General features: G+C 37.8%; 1 protein-coding gene across 1 annotated transcript; it reads left to right on the top strand.

The window, feature by feature from the left end:
* Positions 1-3,312: 3,312 nt before the first annotated feature.
* LOC118480158 lies at positions 3,313-18,225 on the top strand. Its single transcript, XM_035974867.1, has 5 exons — positions 3,313-4,384; positions 15,395-15,613; positions 15,662-15,876; positions 16,280-16,480; positions 17,827-18,225. Exons 1-5 carry the CDS (start codon positions 3,313-3,315, stop codon positions 18,223-18,225), a joined length of 2,106 nt encoding a protein of 701 aa, XP_035830760.1.
* Positions 18,226-20,174: the final 1,949 nt, after the last annotated feature.

The raw sequence follows: 20,174 nt of genomic DNA, 5'->3' as shown, positions 1-20,174 counted from the left end.
ACTCAGGTGAATTTCGGGTGACAAAAGCTATTGTGTCCCATTTTTCTGGAAGTGACCTAAGGAACCTGCTGTTTTGAGTTGAGTTTGTAAAAGTGGTTTTAACAAGCCTCAGTTCACTGATGAGACAACTGAAATGCTCAAATTGTTGCGTCAGTGATTCACCTTTAACATGACAAAATGTTTCATACTGTTGGTTTAGGATTTCCCTATTGTTTTCTATGACTTCTTCGGTACCTCCAAACTGTTCCTTAAGCGCGTCCCACAACTCTTTGGCATTGTCACAATGTAACAATCCAGCATATATTTCGTTGGGCAGCGCTGATGCTATGATACTAAACGCTTTAGCATCTAGTTCAAATTTTTGATAATCCGTTTCAGTATAATTTTCAACAGGTTTTGGAACTTGTTTTTTAGCATCTTCAGCGCTTGGCACTGTAGGAACATGAGGACCAAAGATGACAGACTTCCAACAACCTGTGCTTTGTTGAGCGAGGATGTGACCCATCCTCCTCTGCCAGATGTTGTACTCATTTCTTTTTAGCATAGGTGGTTTAAAGAGAGAACCAATGTTGTTTTTATCGTCCTGAGATTGTGACGTCATTCTTGTTGTTTTACAGGTACTGAGAAATCAACTTTAATGGTGATTAATCCTTACTCTGTTTTTCAACGACGAACAAACGATCAGTATCAACTGTTTTGAGCTGAACTATTTACGTCAAAATGATTGTTAAATCAATTTTGACTGTCCAAGCTCTGATACCAATCGTTGGATCTGAGTTTGTTTTTGATTGTATTTTATGTTTGAAAATAAGATGAAGATGGATGAGTGTGCAGCGGAAATTATAATGAAAACAAACTTTGCATACAATCAAACGAGAGTAATACTTTCATCAAACATCTTTACACAAAGAACCGAAAGATTGAATTTATTTCAACTACGATTACAATGATTGATGTAAGAATGCAAACTCCCCCTCAGCCAGAGCTCAGTAGTTTGTTCGTGCAAAGAAGACGAATGATGCAAAGAGCTAATAGAACAGTACCAAGTACTGAACTATTTATAGGCACTTGCAAACTACTGAGCATCTTTGCTGACGTCACCATGAAAGTGACATCTAACCTCCTAACAAACTCTAACCTCTGATCTATACAGACACTGCTTGTGTTAACTACTGCTAATACATTCTATTAAAAAACAGACTTTAGAACAGCTGCTGCAACCTTCTACTGCTGTGAACCCAGCAGCACTTGTCCGGATCAGCAGTGCTTGACTCAAGGCAGTAGATTGAATCAGCAGGACTTTAGTCTTCTATCAGATCTTTAGTTGAGCAACAGTTATGGGTCAGCAGTTTAGCAAGATCAGCAGATAGGAGGTCATCAGTAGTTGTAATCACTTTCAAGGGGAGAGATTTGTATATCAACATCTGCTTATCCAGGATCCACTGCTCTGATCCAGTTTTGGCATTAATTATCTGTTCCTCAGATAGGGTTCAATCCCAACAGTATACCTAAATATTCTTTAGTCTCAGATGTTTATACATCAAAACCTAACAAATTAAGAATACTTGTGTGTGAAGGATATATAAAAGAGAATGAATAACACTTTAATAATCTAGAACATTAATTTGCTACCTGCACATCTTGTTATTCTAAAGCACCAGACAACTTCGATGGCTCCAATAGCGTGATATTCGCTAGACACCCACGAACACCATCTTCATCTCCACCCTAAACCCTAACACCACCATTCGCCACCTACAACCAGCACCTTCACTTTAGAAACCCCCAAATCCAGAAAGCTTGTGCAAAAGCTTTTAATGCAAACCTAGAAAGTCGAATTACCACCTATGCTATTGTTTGCCGGTCATCAGATGTGGACGATGAGGATGTGCAGGATGCGGATGTGGAGGATGCGGCCGGTTTTTGGGGGTGATGGGGATGTGCAGGTTGGGGGAGGGGTTCGGTGAGGATTATTGAGGTGTTGGTGAAGTGTACGAAATCGATTAATGTTAGGTGTTTTTTTGGGGAGATGAGGTGTTGGTGAAGTGACTTATTAATTTATATAAATCATAATTGAGAAGTTAGAAATTCTGTCTTCTCAAAAATAACTTCTCAACATACAAAACTCTTCAAAATAAGCTAACTCAAACACATAAAAAACAACTTATTAACTTTTATAAGTCAATGTTAGTACATATGTCTGTAGCTTCCGTCTACATCGAGTCTTTTGTCTTTTGTGCTGTGTATGTACTTTTGTATATGTATGTGTATGTATGTTTGTATCTAGACAACTCAGGGAACTGTGCTGAACTGTTAAAGTAAAATCCATCAGACGACACATGTCATCCGATCGGATGACCATCATCGGGTGACACTATACCCTTCCCTGGTTGCCTATAAATAGTAGGCTAGTGGTAGTTGTTTAGAACCTTTTGCTGATCAGTGTAGCAAAGCTCTGTCTGTCTGACTTTCTACCGGAACTTCTGTACTTTCACCATCATTCAATAGAATTCAGACATGTTAAGCGTTGAAACTGTTGTTCGTGATTCTCTGACGGTGACGAGGGATTCCGCACCTCGTTACTGATCGATTCCGCTACGTTCTACAGCTAGAACAGATTCGAGCACGTGGACTAACAAGTGGTATCAGAGCTACCGGAAGCTGAATCAGAGATTACGACGACATTTCATCGGAATTTCATCCATTTTCTGCAGATTACAGTCAAATCCAACCGGAGATTTTGACAAATTCTTCTTCTACTCATTCTTGCAGTTTTTACTTTTTCACACCTTAAAACCAGAAAAACTCAAAATTAAGCAAGATTTCACAGACGAATTTGACTAATTTTCATATCATTCGAATTGGAATTGAACATAGAACAATCCTACAAAGTTTCATTGAGAAATTCGGAATAAAACTTAATCAAATCGATCAAAAACTATGCTGAGTTCTTCGCACAAGATGACGTCATACACCCGATCGGATAGCTATCCGATCAGATTGGCCTAGATTCTGTTCTTATCTTTTGCTAACGTCATTGCTCGTTCGATCGGATCACCATCCGATCGGTTTGGCTTTGTGGTTTAAGAGCTTTTACAGCTTCAAGTGTCACTCGATCGAACGACCATCCGATCGGATAGCCATTCGACACTTGCTATCCGACACTTGACAACTTGGTTCTTTATTTGATTGTGTCATCCGATCGAATCACCACTCGATCGGATCACCATTCGACCCAAGTGCAGTTGTTTGAGAATTTTTGAAAATTGTGAAATTTTTCTAAGTGTTTGAATTTTTTCAGGTGTCTCCAAGATGGGAGATGGATTCTTGAACCCGTTCAGTGATGTCTTTGCATACAACACCGGAGATGCATCGACAAATACAACCACCAATACCAATCCAAACCCGAAAAAGGTGATCGCAGATTCTCTTAGTGTCGACAACGCCTATGGAACGTATAACAAGCCGCCGAAGCTAATGGCGATTGAAGACTACAACCGATGGGCAGACAGGTTTGATGGTTGGTTGAAAGCTTTTGCTTACCTGAGTTGGAGGTGTATGAAGAACGGTTATGATATTGGAAGAAAAGATTATGAAAACTTGGCTGAAAATGAACAAGAGACGTTTATTGGTGAACAAAAGTGTGTAGCACTATTACATCAATCCGTCAGAGATGATATTATTTCTTTGATTAGATACGATAATTCAAAGGATTTGTGGCTTAAGCTAGAAAAGAAGTGTATTGGAGGAGAAGAGATTGTGAAAAACAAGAGACGTCTGCTGAAAAAGGAGTTTGACTTATTTTCATGTATGAAGAATGAAACACTATTAAAGATGATTGAGCGATTTTGCCATCTGAAGATAGAACTCGTTAGACATGGGATCACAATTACCGAAGAAGAGATGGTTGAGAAGTTATTGGAATCTTTTCCATATGAGAAAGATTGGCAGTACTATGGCCTGGTTCTGAAAAACACAAAAGCAATGTCAGAAATGACAGTTGACTGGTTGATTGAAAGATTTGAGAGTCGTGAGTTGGAAATCAGGAAAATGAACAAAGTAAACAATACCCCATATCAACAGAATGTCGATCTCTACTACAGGGGTAGTATGATTCCGAAAACCAATTCACCGAAAACTGCATTTTCTGCTGAAAACTCAAACACGGTAACTCAAGAGAAGCAAAGCAGCAGTTCTCTACCCAGCAGTGGTTATCATGTAGGTTCTTCTTCGCCTGTTCCAGGAAATCATCAACAACAAAATGTTCCCAAAAACGATTTTCAATGTAACATCGCTGTGAACCTGAACAATGCTCAAAACTTCAATGAAGAGACAGCGAAACAACAAATGGTGTTTCTTGCTTCGATCTTAGAATCTTATGAAAGTATGGTTGCGGGAAAAATTAGAAATACAAATCTGACAAAGGAAGATTATGACCAGATTGATCCTGAAGAGATGGAATTAATCGATACACGTTGGTGTATGGCTAGGGTAATCCGAAGGGCGCAACGGTTTATGGAGATCACGGGAAGAAATTGTAGGTCCCCTTGATGTGTATGGATCGTCACAGAATCGTCTATCTAACCTAGAGTGCGGAATCCTCTAGATCAGATTGTAGCAGAAAACGTGTAGAACACAGAAACAGCAATTCCAATCAAACCGGGTTTTATTGATTATCTATCAAGACTGATTACAATCAATCAAACCCTAACCATAAACCCCAAATTCGTCCAAGCTAACTCTCACGAATTTCAAGGTCACTCAAACTCTGTTTTGGCTGATTAACTGATTTCCTGATTAACCTAAACCCTAAAGCCTAACCTTGTTTATATAACACAAGGTTTGCTATTTGGGCTAGGGTTTCCTACATGGGCAAAGCCCAATTCGTTTCCCCTTGACCCAAATGGGTTTAGTTTAGCCCAAACATTATTATCTCACTAATACAAAGCTAAACCCGCTAACTGTTTATCGTTTAACTAATTACAAGATATCCAAAGACCAAATCTAAGCTGTTGTCACAAACATGCACCAACAAACTCCCCCTTGACAATAGCTTCATAAAAACTTTGTCTTGAGTCAAAACTTTGTCTTCGGTCTTCTTGCAATCTTCAAGTAATCTTGCACTGTCTTTGGTCTTTGGATAGCTTCAGCTTCAATAGCTTCTGTCAGCAACAGACTCCCCCTAAGCTGATGCATCCAATCACCAAACACGTTAGCACTTGAATAAACTCCAGTTTAGCATTTGCACAGCAATCTTCAACTCTTCAATCTTGTCTGCAATTTAGAGAGGAGGTTCTACCATGCAGCCAATCAAACTCTCATCTTCACACCTCACAGCAACTTCTCAGCAACAAACTGCTTCAATCTGTATACTATAAAACAAACATCTCGAGAAACCATAAGAATTTTTCAACAACAGTTAAATAAATTATTATTTTTCAGGAGATTAGTTAAACTGTATCACAGATTAAGCTTTTTCAATTTCATCACCAACACGCAAAACTTTTTGTTCAACACACAAGGACCTGCCTGATTGAAAATTTTGAACTCACTTACTAACACCGTCTCCCCCTATCAGTAACAATTCCTCCAAGAATAACAGTTTTCCGTACGTTAAGAATTTTAAACAGAAAATGACACTATTTTTGGATTTTTATATTTTTCTGAAAGCAAGTAAATACAAAAGCAATAAACACTCTATTTTTGCGAGAATCACTGGTAAGAAGATCGTATCAGCACAATCAAACTGTTTCACACAATCATATAATTCTTTATTTAATTTTTCGTGAAAAGCAGTTCAAGACGATTACCAGTATGTTTGTCCACTTAAACAAAATGCATGAACATTTCAAGTACCATTACCATATGATACGTTAAGGTAATTTTTATTACTGATATATTAGTGTGTCCCACAAAAGGATATACCCCCACGATCAAGGTATGCACAAAGATTCATCGTAGTAGGTGAGTATACTGAATTCATCCTTTAAGATATCCTGACTGTGTCTAGTTCTGCATATAAACTGTTTTATCATGTTTTAATTGCTTAACAATGAACACCCAAATAAATACTAATCAAATCCTGGACATATAAACAGCACACTCTATCATGCAAGTATCTTCCCTACCACATATTTCACAAGTCCAATCCTGAGTTCTGAAATCTTAACTGGGGATAGGTTGAGAAGAGAACAGAATAGATCTTTAGTAGAGATGGTATAATATACAAATCAAATGAGATTTTCTCAGTTTGATATAGGTTTATTGGGTTTCTTTTGGGCACTAGAGGGCCTCTTTCGGGTGTATTAGATCTATAGTGCGACAACGTACAGCTAGGTCAGCATGTATCTGGATGCAGCAGAAGTTGTCGTTGCCTAGCACCTCCAGGTCAGCATATATCTGGATGCAGCAGAGGAGGTACACGACTTTTTTCAGAGAAGATTTCAGAATCAGATCAAAATTGTGTGTATCGGGAAATATACAGACATTCAAATAGAAATGAGCTAATTCCAAGTGACTATCTTTCCTGGGGTCATGTACAATTTTAGTTCTAACAGACAGACAGTCAAGATATCCCTAGTTGAAACAAAAGTATAAAGACCCAAAACTTCAGATTTTGGCAATCTATCAACGCAAGAATTAAGGTCATTAAACCATACATCACTGATATGTTCCCCACTCATATTCAGTTCATTTAAGTTTATATCACATTGGTAAGTTGATTATTTCATGCTTTTGCCTACTGGTACATCATATAATGAAGCTGCTATCACACTTAAGCAATTTAATTTCAAGTTCAATTTTAGTGTGACAGTCTAACTTGCTGATGTACTATCATTTCTTCTTTTTCACACAGTGATATCTCATTTTTGATTTTCTATTTTTTTTATGTTTTTGATTTTTCAATTTTTTTGTGTTTTTGATTTTTTTTTTAAGAAAAGCAGTAAACTATTTACAAAAAAAAATTCTTATGAAAAACCAGTTATTCAGGATTCCTCATCCCGTTGAGTTCGACTAAGTGTTCAAAGCGAGCCCTGTCAAATGCTTTAGTATAAAGATCTGCCAGGTTATCCTCTGTGTCGACTAAGCACTTTGAACTTCAATTTAAATCATTTAAAAAAAAATATATCAACAATCTCACACCCCCCTTCATGTGCCTGAAGCAGCCAATATCAACATAAGTTGATACTCCTCCTTAGCAGCTCCTGCACACACTAACTTAAGAAATTAGTTAGATTGGGGTACCCAAGCCTTAAAGGTCTTGGGTCGTCCAAATTCACCAACCACCGGAACATCTATCCAATATCCATTACTCCTAACTGGAGTCTTGGATCTTAGACCTGTTGGAATTTGATTTTGATTTCCACTAGGCCTTTGTTCCTGAGGGTTCCTATATACATTTGGACAATTTGACCTTTGGAAATTTTGATTTTGATTCCAAGAAGCATTATAGTTATAATTTCTAAAGCCATTGTTATAAAAATTTCGACCACCATTATTCTGGTATCGATTTTGATATTGACTTTGACCTCTGAAATTATTTGAATTAAAATTGTTCATTTTAGGTGAACTGCTTCTAGGTCTCTGATATCTGCTTGATGGAGATCTAGGCTGAAATCTTTGTTGATTTCTTTGAAAACGAGGAGCTTGAGGAGTTCCTTTTTCAGCCTTATCTACACCAACAGCAACATTCTGTGGTTGCTTGGGAGCAGATTTCTTTGGAGAATTTGAACCTTTCTCCTCACTCACCTGTGCTTCATTCTTTTTGTTAGGACAGCAGCTAGCTACATGTCCCTTGGTGTGACATTTGAAGCACGATCTCTTTTTCGAAAACTTCTTATTGGAAGTTTTTGAACTAGATTCAGATTTCACATTATTGCTTGACCCAACCTGGTTCCCGTCCATAACTTCGTCAACTTTTTGCTTACCTTTCTTTAAAGGACAACAACTCGCCACGTGCCCTTTGTTGTGACATTTAAAACATGATATTTTCTCTTTGTTTGATCCCTTTTTAAATGTGTTGGTCTTGTTGTCTTCAGTATCCTCATCCAATTTATGAGGTGTACTGTTAGACCCAACAGATTCTTTCAAAGAAACTGGACTACTTGGCAAGTCCACAGCTATCGGATCCACTACATGTGCAGTGGTTACAAAATCAGTTAGCTCATCTTCAGTTGGTAAAAATGAGTAGTCAGAAGATGAAGCTTTAGTAAACCCCACCCCTGTTTTATCATTACTTCTTTTTAAACCGTTTTGAATTTGAGTTCTGACTAACGAAGAATTCCCAAAATTATGTAACTTCCCCTGAAGTTCTACAATTTTGGCTTGTGCATCAGCCAATTCTGTGCACTTTTCTGAAAGCTCGTTATTCGTTTCTTTCACAGTTTCACGAGCCAAATCAATGACCTGTAACAGTTCATTGACTTTGCTTGTTAAACTGCTAATTTCCTGTTCATTTGATTTGAGTTTTTCCAAACAGTTTGACTCTCGTTTAATCAAAAGAACATTTAACTCTTTTCGGTTTTCCAAATCAGCCAACAAAATTTTGTTTTGTTCCGATAGTCTGTCAACTTCACCCTGTAGTTCAATGCAATTATGACACGTATGACTTACAGGTTCTGGTGTTACCTTCACCTCTGTTGTAAGTTCATTCACACCATTCATGCACTTTGAAACTTCTGCAACCTTCTTCTCAGCCTTCTGTTCAAGAGCTTTCTTCTTCTCTCCTTTCACAACAACTGCTTCTTCATCTAACGCACGATCTCCTACACTCTGTCTTGATGAATTCTGATAGCGTTTTCGTAAAGCTTCCCACAGATCATAAGAAGTCCCATAGTGCTTGATGGTATGTTTAATTCCCTCAGGCAGGGACATCTTTATCACTGCTAAAGCTTTCTTCTCAGCATCAACCATCAGTTTCTCAGATTCATCCATCTTGTCATAAGAAATCACTTTTGTCCTTCCTTCAACACGACGTGTAGGAGCCATGTATCCATCTATAATACAATACCACATTCTGGTATCTTCGCTCTTCACAACCAATTCAAACTCCTCCTTCCAGACAGCATATTCGTTAACATTTGTAAGCTTTGGCCACTTCTCGACATTGTCCATTTTAATCATCTTTAAACACGTTTTACCGTAACCGTACTGATAAAACCGTACAATATTTTTCCGAAAATTGTTTTTACCAAATTACACCTTTAGAATCGTCTCGACAAGACGAATCCAATGAAAATTGTTTTTTTTTTTTTTTTTTTTTTTTTTTGTCCTAAAAATCCAAGGTTTCTGATAAAAACAAAGAGTTGTCAGATACACAACTCAAAATTATTGAACTTGAACAGAAATTAAGTCAATTCAGAGATTCTTCTTTTGTTTTTTCAGCCATCATTTCGTGAGCTAAGTCTATGACTTGAAGCTTTTCATTTAATTTGCATGTTAAAGCTTCAATTTCACTTTCATACCCTTTTATCTTCTTTAAGTATGAAGTTTCATTTCTTTTAGCAAAAAAGTTTGTTTCTTTTATGCTCGACATCTCGCTCACCAGACTTTGATTTTGAGTTGACAACCGGTCAACCTCACCCTGTAGTTCACGACACCTCAAACATACAGAATTAGATTTTACCTCTTTCTCATGAACTTCTGTAGTTTGATCATCACTAACCTGTTCAGCTTCACTCTCATTCTCTACTTCAGCATCCACTTTTGCTTCATTACTTTTCACTTCTGATTCAGCATCACTCACAGTAGCTTCAGCCTCATCAACTGGCACTATCTCTGCCATGAATGCCTGAGTGGCACTCTCATTTCCCTGATATCTTTTTTGTAATGCATCCCACATATCCTTTGAATTTGTGTACTTTGTGAAGGTATGCTTGATGCTATCAGGTAAGGATGACTTTATTGCAGCTAAAGCTCTCTTTTCAGCTTCATACACTTTCTTATCAGCCTCATTCATGTTCACGTAGTCTGTTCTACGTCGTCTGCCCTCAAAATCATGCACTGGGTTTATGTATCCATCTTCAATACATATCCACATGCGTGCATCCTGAGATTTAATGAAGGATGTGAAGCTGTTCTTCCATGTAAGATAGTTCTCCACCTTCATCATCTTAGGAGCATTCAAGTTGGCCATGTTCGACATTTTAAACGTTGCAGACTGAGAAAACCGTACAAAATATCTCCGAAAACAGTGGTTTCCAAATTACACCTTTAGAATCGTCTCGAAAAGACGAGTCCAACGATATATAATGTCAAAAACCGATTTCGGGATTTTCCAGAGTTAATTCCTCTATTTGCAAAACACTGAAAAAATTTCGACGCTTGCCAACTGAAATTCCACCACTTAATTCCTCTATTAATTTCGCTGGTTTTCACTTAATTTCGCTGGTATTGAGTTAAATTCGCTGGTCAGTTTAAGTTTGCTGGTTATTTCGCTGAAACGGCTAATTTCGCTGGTTCACTTTCACTGGTCAAAATCACTGCTTAATTTCGCTGAAACCGTGGTAATTTCGCTGTGGAAACTAACACGATTACCAAAGTCGCCTTTGGATTTAAGTTCGCCGATGACCGGGTTATTTAGTCCCAAATTCGCTGGTAAATATGCTGGATCAGTTAAATTCGCTGGTCAGTCAGCAAATTTAATCAAAATCGCCAACTCAGTATGGAAATCCAATCTTTCCGAAATTTTGAAGATCTTATCTCCTCTCCAACACAAATCTGCACAATCAAAACAGCCAAATATCAGTGATTTTCGAAAATTTAACAAGAAACCGAACGAAGAACACGAAGAACAATCTTCGAATCTTCAAGTCTTTTTAGCCAAAATCCTTCAAACAGTCAACCAGAAACTATCCTGAAAACCTGCAAATCAGCAAACAAACAAACCAAAAGATCAAAATAGCAAAAATTTTCGAAAATTTTATCAAACCCACAAGAATTTCGAAAATTTTTAAAAACCCTAATTTTTCAGGTTTCACCAAAATTCGAAAATTTCTTCTGCCAAGCACAATTCTGAACCGAGCAATCAAGAGCCTAACGCTCTGATACCAATTGTAGGTCCCCTTGATGTGTATGGATCGTCACAGAATCGTCTATCTAACCTAGAGTGCGGAATCCTCTAGATCAGATTGTAGCAGAAAACGTGTAGAACACAGAAACAGCAATTCCAATCAAACCGGGTTTTATTGATTATCTATCAAGACTGATTACAATCAATCAAACCCTAACCACAAACCCTAAATTCGTCCAAGCTAACTCTCACGAATTTCAAGGTCACTCAAACTCTGTTTTGGCTGATTAACTGATTTCCTGATTAACCTAAACCCTAAAGCCTAACCTTGTTTATATAACACAAGGTTTGCTATTTGGGCTAGGGTTTCCTACATGGGCAAAGCCCAATTCGTTTCCCCTTGACCCAAATGGGTTTAGTTTAGCCCAAACATTATTATCTCACTAATACAAAGCTAAACCCGCTAACTGTTTATCGTTTAACTAATTACAAGATATCCAAAGACCAAATCTAAGCTGTTGTCACAAACATGCACCAACAGAAATTCGATTGGAGGGCCTTCGACAAAGTTGGGTTTTGATAAATCGAAGGTGGCCTGCTTTAGGTGTAAACAAAAGGGGCAGTTCAAGCGGGAATGCAGAAACTCAGCAGCGGATGAAACAGCTAATCTTTTTCATGACGACTACCGTAAGAAAGCTGTTTATCACCGAAATCGCGAAGAGCCGCCCAGAATGAAGCAAATCGAGGAGACTCCAAAGGAGAAGTCGAGAGCTTTAGCTATGATTCAAGATGACGAAGGTGTCACACCCCGACCACGAAAAAACAACAAATCGTGGCGGAAACGTCGGGGAGTGTTGTAACAGAATCATTGTTTCATAACATATGGAAGTTGAAATTTTGTTTTATTGATTAAAAGAAGTTACAATGTCTTAACAAACAAGGAAACATAACATAATTAACTAGTCTTGCGTCTTTTAATGTCGCTAAGGCCCAAGTCCACCTAAGTGTATCTTGATTAATCCTATGCATCATATCTGAAACACATCTGAAAATAGGTACGCCCGCATAAAAATGCCTGTGAGATACATAGGTTTTATTGATTTAGGATTCATGACTTATAAGTTGAAGAAAATGATTAACAAAAGTAGTCATGAACCTTGTAAAATGTTTTGTTTTATAAATCATATGAAAACTTGATGAGAAAATCAGATGACATAAAAGAAATGTGTATGGTTAAATAAATAACCAAGTAAAATGAGTTGTATAAAACAAACTGTTTGTAAAACAATGTCTTGTGAAAAATATGTCATTTGTGTAAAATGTTATATGTCTAAATTGAAACGATTTAAATAACGCTACGATATGTAATATTATACAAGCACTTATATATAGGAAGTACCAGCGGCGTATCCACCATGCTTGTATCATATTACACATGCCTCGTTACTTAAATCACTTACCCAAACAAACCACCAATGTAAAATGTTTTTGTATAGTCAAATGTCAAATGTTTATGTGAAAACCATCAAATGTAAATCATGTAATGTGTAAACAAATGTTATGCCTGGTAAGTAAAATGTGATAACTTAAACCAAATGTAAAAATGTACAAAACAAAGTATTTGAATAAATCAAAAGTTATGCTTTGTAGAATAATGCATGCTTTACTGATACAAACATTTATGCGGTAATGTTAAACGCCTACATCCAAGCCTTGAGACAGTAAGATAACCTTAGAGTGAAGGTTATCAAAAAATGTTTTCGGATTCGGTCATTCCTTCCACCCAAACAAACCTAGGGTTTTAGGAACGGGAGATGTCAAGTCCTACGGTACCACTACCTACTACCGAGCGGCATGATCGGTGTTAATGGATGTAATTTAGTTCCGTTAAACAAACCAAATGTTATACCAAATGTAAGCATGTTTTATGAAAATAATGTACCTAGTATGCTAAGTGAACATACAAGGTAGAGATATAAAACAATGTGTCCATATGTTACGAGAACATATGCAACAGAGATGCAATGTAAAACAATGTACTAAGTATGCTAAGTGAACATACATAGCAAAAGAAATGAATGTAAAACAATGTGCTAGCATGCTGAGTAAACATACACAGCAAAAGAATATGTAATGTAAAACAATGTGCTAGCATGCCAAGTAAACATACATAGCAAAACATAATGAAATCATGTACTAATAGTGTACTAACGAACATAGCAAGTATATGATATGAAAACATGGAAAGCACAAAAGTAACAAGTAGGCACATGTGTTTCACCCCCAAAATGTTTGAAAAACAGTAAAAGAGGGGACTATGTACTCACTTCAGGGTGCTTAGAAGTCTTGAACAACAACAACCAAGCAAAGCTAGAGGGATCACGGAATCAAACGACACCTAATATAGATAACTACATAAATAACCGGACCTAAATCGGGAGATTGGATAGTATGAGGTTTCGTAAACCAAATAAGTATTGGAACTCATGTGATATGGTTTAACAAAGCCCACATACTAAAATGAAACCTAACCTAAGTGCTTACGACCCATTATGACCTGTTTAGGTAGCTTATGCTACTTTAACGCGTCGTTCGCGTAAAACGCGTTCGGACCACTTAACTAGTCCTATGACAAGTAAAATATGCCTTAACATGTCTAATATAGTTACCTAATCAGTTTAGATGTCAAAATTTAGGTTACATATGCTTAAAATGAATTTATGCGTAAAAAGGGTATTTTGGTAATTTTCCTAAGGCATATAAACTACCTATCATACAACTACTTAAACGACGTGACCATAAGGTATAACCTCGGAAGGTTATTCCCTATACAACTATGGTCACCTAATGTGTTTGGTCGGATCCTAATGATCGACCAAATGGGTCGGGTTCGAAAGTATAAGCGAATGATTAGATCGCTTACCTTTACGACCCTATATAAGCACAAATCTAAAAGTGATGAGTTAAACATGTTAAAACATGTTTAACGAGATTTAAAAACAGGTTTGGTATCAAGACAAAGGGTCTTGATACCCAAAAGTAGTTTGGTTACAAAATACGCAAGAATGCGCATTTTGGCCGAAACTACGACTCGTCACTGAGCCTAGATAACGTGGTAATCAGTAGGTATAGTCATTTGGGACTATAACCATCGTGATTACGCTCACGTTATGAAGTTCAAACGAACTTCGCGTTGACCATAAACTGGTCAATGCAGAAAGTCAAACAGAGTTTGACTTTAACGCTAAAACGTAAAAGAACGAAAGAATACTTACAACGGGTCCAAGAACGGAAGTTTTGATCCGATTACTCTCAGGTATGAAGTAAATACTTCAACTTAGAGAGATGAAATCAGATCAATGTGGGTTTGAACAAATGAGGGGTGGGGGTTTATATAGGAAAGCCAAAACCGTTAGGATCGTTCATCGTGAAACGAGCTTCGATCTCGACCGTACATGTGCAACCCTTGTTTTATGAAACTATGGGAGCCCCTAATATGAGCCCATGGTATCATAAAAACCATTAAATACCAACCCATAGTTTTGCAAAACCATGGGTTAAAACCATTAACACTTCAAAATTGGACTAGGTTCATTGAATCTGGTCAGAAATTTCAAAAATGGTCCATGCACTTGTAAAACTTGATTTTTTGCTCTTGTATAGGGAACTTAAAACATGCTCAAAAACATCTCGGATGTCGGTTCGTTTGGTCGTACGAACGCGTTATGTGCTTAATTACGACGAAATGCGCACGAACGCGAAAAACGATCCAAATTGCGCGACGAATGGATTTTTCTTATGCCAAACACTAAAATAAAATATTTTAATGTTTACATAAATTTTTGGATGTACAAATGTATTCAGAACGTAAGATATGCGCGAAAATGCAAACGTATGCACTTTTTGACGCTTTTAGTCCCTGAATGACCAAAAAGTTTATTTTAGCATACCGAACCCCTCAAAGCCTATTTCTAAGCTATGTAAAGGATATTTAGGGTATTTTTAACTTATGATCATGTTCCGGAAGGTCCGTTACAGTTCAAATCGGTAAACTTTCACAGTTTGTTGAATTTAGTCCCTGTAAGCGAATAAACTTGATTTCAGCACTCCAAACCTTCCAAAACTTATTTCTAAGTTATGTAAAGGTTATTTAAGGTATGTTAAGCCTATGTCACTATTCCGGAGTGTTTGTTGCATTAAACTGGTTATATTTACGCATCAGTGCACGTATAACCTTCCAGAAAGCGAATTAGAGCTCGAAATCGAACAAGAATTGATATGTGCAAATGATACACATATTTATACAAATCCCAAGTATGAAATACAATATTTCATTGGTTTGGTATTTGTTTGATGGTTGAAGTGACACAGGTGTCACAAAAGGTTTTGACTGGAGCGAGTTCTTGCCAGAAGATGATGAAGTTGGCTTTGCATTCATGGCACAAATTCATCCTGAAAAAGACATACGAACTGAAGAGCAAAAATACAACTATCAAAAGTTGATAGCATTGAATATGAGGGATAAAATCTATGTAGACTGGAAAGAAGCCAAAAAGGCAAATAGATGGGATCCGGATCAGGAGTACTATTTGGATCCGAAAGGCAACATCATTGTAGAACCATCATCTGTCTAGCTCGAAACTCTCATAGAATCTTTAAAGCAAGAAGATGAACAGAGAGAGAGAGAGAGAGATGTTGCGAAGAAAGCTGAAGAAGAAGAGCTAAAATCAAAGAAGATAGATGAGGGAATCATTGACACCACAAAAGAAATGACGACAGAAAACCTGACAAAAATGGCCGACAAAGTGCTTATGGCAAAGGAACTAGAGGTAGATTCCAAATCTGCGTCTGAGTCAACAAGCAAGGTCAGTAGTAGTGGTTCAAACAATGAATCAGGTAAAACTGATGGTGCTAAAATAGAGGGTGATTGCAAAAATTGCATGAAAGAATGCAAAGTTTGTAGCACACGTGCGTATCTCATACTCAAAAGACCGAAGATCTGGTTGAAAAGTCAAAATGGTTGAAAAACAAATCTTAAATCGAGATAAACTGATGATAGCTTCAAATGAAAGAACAAAAGAATTAACAGAAAAGATACAAAAAGATAAAACTGATGTTGAACGTTTTAAGAAAGAAAATGAGAAGTTAATTCATGAAAATAGACAAATTTCTGAAAATTATGAAAAATTGAAAAGAACAGTGAAAGATTCTGATGAGTGAAATGGTAAAACTAACAAAGAAAATGCTCATTTGTCTGGAGTTCTTCAGGTAAAAAAATGGCAAATCAACCAGCAATTGGACGAGATCGCAAATCTTAAGCTTCAGTTTCAGGAAGCTAAGATTGAGAATGAAAGAATCAATTTGAAATTGAACAGTTACAACTCCGCGGGCTTTGTTCTTCAACACATCGTTCCCAAACCAATTGGGAAGAACAAAGTTGGTGAAGATGTGTACTCGGATGGAACGGGGGTGGGTTATCATCAAGTTCCACCGCCTGTGTTAAACAATTTTTCAAAGAAACAATCCGGGTTGGATAAGATTTCTGAAACAAATGAGAAATCAGATGCTGAGAAACTTCCAGAAACAATCGATGTCACATTCACTTCATCATCTGATGAAGATAGTGTTTAGTCTGAAGTCGTAAAAAATGTGGTTGAAAATATTTTAAAATCTAACAGTGATTCAACTGAAGATGAAGAGTGTGTTTTGAACAACTACATTCCGAAAACAAAATCCAAAAACAACTCAAACGACGAACCTACTCTTGTCATGTACAAGATGTCTGGTTCTGATAAGTTGTATTCGGATATTGAGTTCCCAATTGAAAATGTGAATGTTGACAAGTTGAAGAAAGTTTTTAAATTGGTTGAAATCAATGTTTCTGAAATTGAGGGTCTAAAGAGTTCCAAAAGATTGTTGAACTTTGAAAAAGATAAATCTTACTATAAGAAACCTGTTGTACCACCACGTTTTAATAGCAACAAACAAAACAGATGGTCGGGAGGTTATCAAGGTGGTAAGAACAATCAAAAGCGAAACTTTTAAAACAAAAAGTTTGTCGAAAAGAAAGTGTTTGTGAAAAGTTCAAGTTCACGTTCACATTCCGAACAAGAATCGAAGATATTTTCGAAATCAAATGAAGAATTTTTTTGCAAAGAAGGCCTCACAGCCTCAGGCTGAAGGAAAAAGTCGGGAAGTTGACACCCGCACGTGCTTTAAATGCAATGAAGTTGGACACATTGCACGAAAGTGCACCAACTCAAAACCTAAGTCTGTGGTTGTTGAGAATCTGAGAAAGGAGAATGATGTCAAAGGAAAAGCTCCAATGTTTGTTGAGAAGAAGATTTTGAAAAATGAAAACATCAAAGTCAAAACTGAACCTGTAAAACAGTCGGTAAAGAAAACTGATCAATTTTACAAACGGGTCGCTTCTTCACAGCAAACTTGGAAGCCAAAATCTGAGGCTAAGACATCAAATGTTCAAAAACTAAAGGTTTCTGATTCTAAAAAATAATCATCTTCAACCAAACCGGTTAAGATGAATGTACCTTTGGACTTTTATGAAAAAACTTGAGAAACAAACTTCTACTTCACCCAAGAAGAAGTATGTTCAAAGAAAGACCAACCATCTGGTCAACCTCCGGAAAATGAATTCTTTTTGTATAAAGAGGTTGAGGTTGGGTCTGAAGAGAGTCTTAAGATGAATGACAAGAATTTCCCACCATTGTACACCACAACAACCCGCATCAAGCTACCCGAGTCGAAGGAGGCTTGGGTTGCTTCAAAATCTAACTGAATGTTTGTGAAATGTGTAGGAGCTCCCGAGATCTATCTCACGGTGGATTATGGATAGTGGAGCATCCAGGCACATGACGGGAAGAGAAGCCCTGTTATATGATGTTAGAGGGTTTAACAGTGGATACGTCGGTTTCGTAGGAAATCAAGGAGGAAGTAATATTGGTGAAGGAACATTATCAAATGGTGTTATCACATTTGAAAGAGTCAACTACATAGCAGAGCTGGAGAATAACTTGCTTAGCATTTCTCAAATCTGTGACAGAATGTATTCGACACATTTCACTGACAAAGAATGTCTGATCCTGAAGCTGGGGTTTGTCATCCCCGAGGAGTGGATCATCATGCGAGCACCACGGGTTAATGATCTGTACGTGTTGGATATGAGCGTCGCTACGACTACCACGGGTCAACCATAGTGCTTCGTGTCAAGAGCTACTGAACAGGAGTCTGAGTTGTGGCACCGGAAGATGGGCCACATTCACCTACGCAAGATGAACCACCTGGTGCATAATGATTTAGTGAAAGGTGTTCACTTGAAGAGTTTTCATCTTGAGGTGGAGTGTATCAGTTGTATAAAGGGAAAGCAACAGAAGAAATCCCATCCTGGCAAAAAGATGAACTCTGTCTCGAAGCCACTAGAGAGACTTCACATGGATCTCTTTGGTCCTGTGAATGTTAAGAGCATAACGGATGATCTTTATTGCTTAGTAGTCACTGATGACTATTCGAGATTCTCGTGGGTGACGTTCCTGAAGTCAAAAGACGAAACATTTGAGAGTTTGCTGAGGTTATTCAGGAAGATAGAGAATTTGTACCAAATGCGCATTTGGAGACTAAGAAGTGACAACGGTATGGAATTCAAGAACAATAGAATGGAGGAATTCTGTGATCGAAGAGGTATACTGGAAGAATTCAGCGCACCATACATTCCGCGACAGAATGGAGTCGCAGAAAGAAAGAACAGAACGCTGATTGAAACGGAAAGAACGATGCTAGCTGATTCCAAGTTACCAATTAATTTCTGGACAGAAGCAGTTTCAGCCGCTTGTTATACACTCAACAGGGTACTTACTGTGAAGAAGCATAACAAGACATGTTTCGAGTTGATCAACAATCACAAGCCTAATCTCGAGTATTTAGAGCCGTTCGAGTCTCCCTGCATAGTTCTAGATCCCGATGGCAAGTTTAGATCAAAGAGCATAGAAGGTATCTTTGTGGGATATGCCAGTCCACTCAGAAGAGTCTTTGTTCCAAGTATGAAAAAGATCATCGAAGCACAACATGTTGAATGTCAAGGCTATACTATGCCTCCACAGAAGCCCGCAGACTCATGGCGATTCAACTACGATACTTTATGGGATTCATTCGAGTTAGAAGAAGAGCCATAGTTCTTTGATGATTTGGATATTTTACGAGAATATGAAGCATCTCAGGGAAGATTTCCAGAAAGGTCTTCTAGACGTCAAGAACAAACTTCCAATGATGATGAAGCTGGTCCAAGTCATAATGGAGAGAATGATGAAGTTCAGCAAACTCCGACTACTTCGGAACGCGAACCTGCTCCTGAAAATCAGATGGTGGTCAATGATGATAATTCAGAATCTGATGATATTCCTACTTTTGATTGTGGTGATTCGAGTCTGAGGGGGAGCAAATCCAATCTTCAGATCAGACAATTCTTGACAATGAACAAGTTGTGGATCAGAACGTTACTAATTTGGAAGGCGAGGTGGATGTTCCTGGCGAAGTTATGCCGAGGACTCTTTCATACCATCCAGAGGAGTTGATAATAGGAGAGCTGCAGTTAGGCGTTCGTACTAGAAGCCAGATTGACCATGGCCTTACTTTCTTTTATACTAAAATAGCTCCATTACAAACTGAATTTTCACTTAGTTGTTTCATTTCGCAGATTGAGCCGCGAACCTATAAGGAAGCACTGACAGAAAATTCATGGGTCAATGCAATGAAGGAGGAGCTGGGTCAGTTTGAAAAGCTTGGTGTATGGAAGCTTGTGGATTTGCCTGATGGTCATAGGAAGATAAACACGAAGTGGGTGTTTAAGTGTAAAAGAGACGACCAAGGAGTTATTGTAAGAAACAAAGCTCGACTCGTGGTCCAGGGTTTCAGTCAACAAGAGGGGATAGACTTCACTGAGGTTTACGCTCCGGTTGCTCGTCTTGAAGCCATCAGAATTTTCCTAGGTTTTGCTTCATGGAAAGGTTTCAAAGTATTTCAGCTAGATGTCAAGTCGGCATTCCTATATGGCAAGGTGAAAGAGGAGGTCTACGTTGGTCAGCCACCAGGCTTCACCGACCCAATTCACAAAGATAAGGTCTACCTCTCGGACAAAGTGTTGTACGGCTTG

The sequence above is a fragment of the Helianthus annuus genome, chromosome 7, assembly GCF_002127325.2.
Source record: "Helianthus annuus cultivar XRQ/B chromosome 7, HanXRQr2.0-SUNRISE, whole genome shotgun sequence".
Taxonomy (NCBI): domain Eukaryota; kingdom Viridiplantae; phylum Streptophyta; class Magnoliopsida; order Asterales; family Asteraceae; genus Helianthus; species Helianthus annuus.
This window is presented reverse-complemented; position numbering and strand designations above follow the sequence as displayed.

Coding starts and splice junctions, on each gene's coding strand:
- LOC118480158 (XM_035974867.1), top strand. CDS start 3,313: ATGGGAGATGGATTCTTGAACCCGTTCAGTGATGTCTTTGCATACAAC. Junction 4,385..15,394: donor GATCTTAGAATCTTATGAAA/GTATGGTTGCGG, acceptor GTGTCACAAAAG/GTTTTGACTGGAGCGAGTTC. Junction 16,481..17,826: donor TGTACTCGGATGGAACGGGG/GTGGGTTATCAT, acceptor TGAAATGTGTAG/GAGCTCCCGAGATCTATCTC.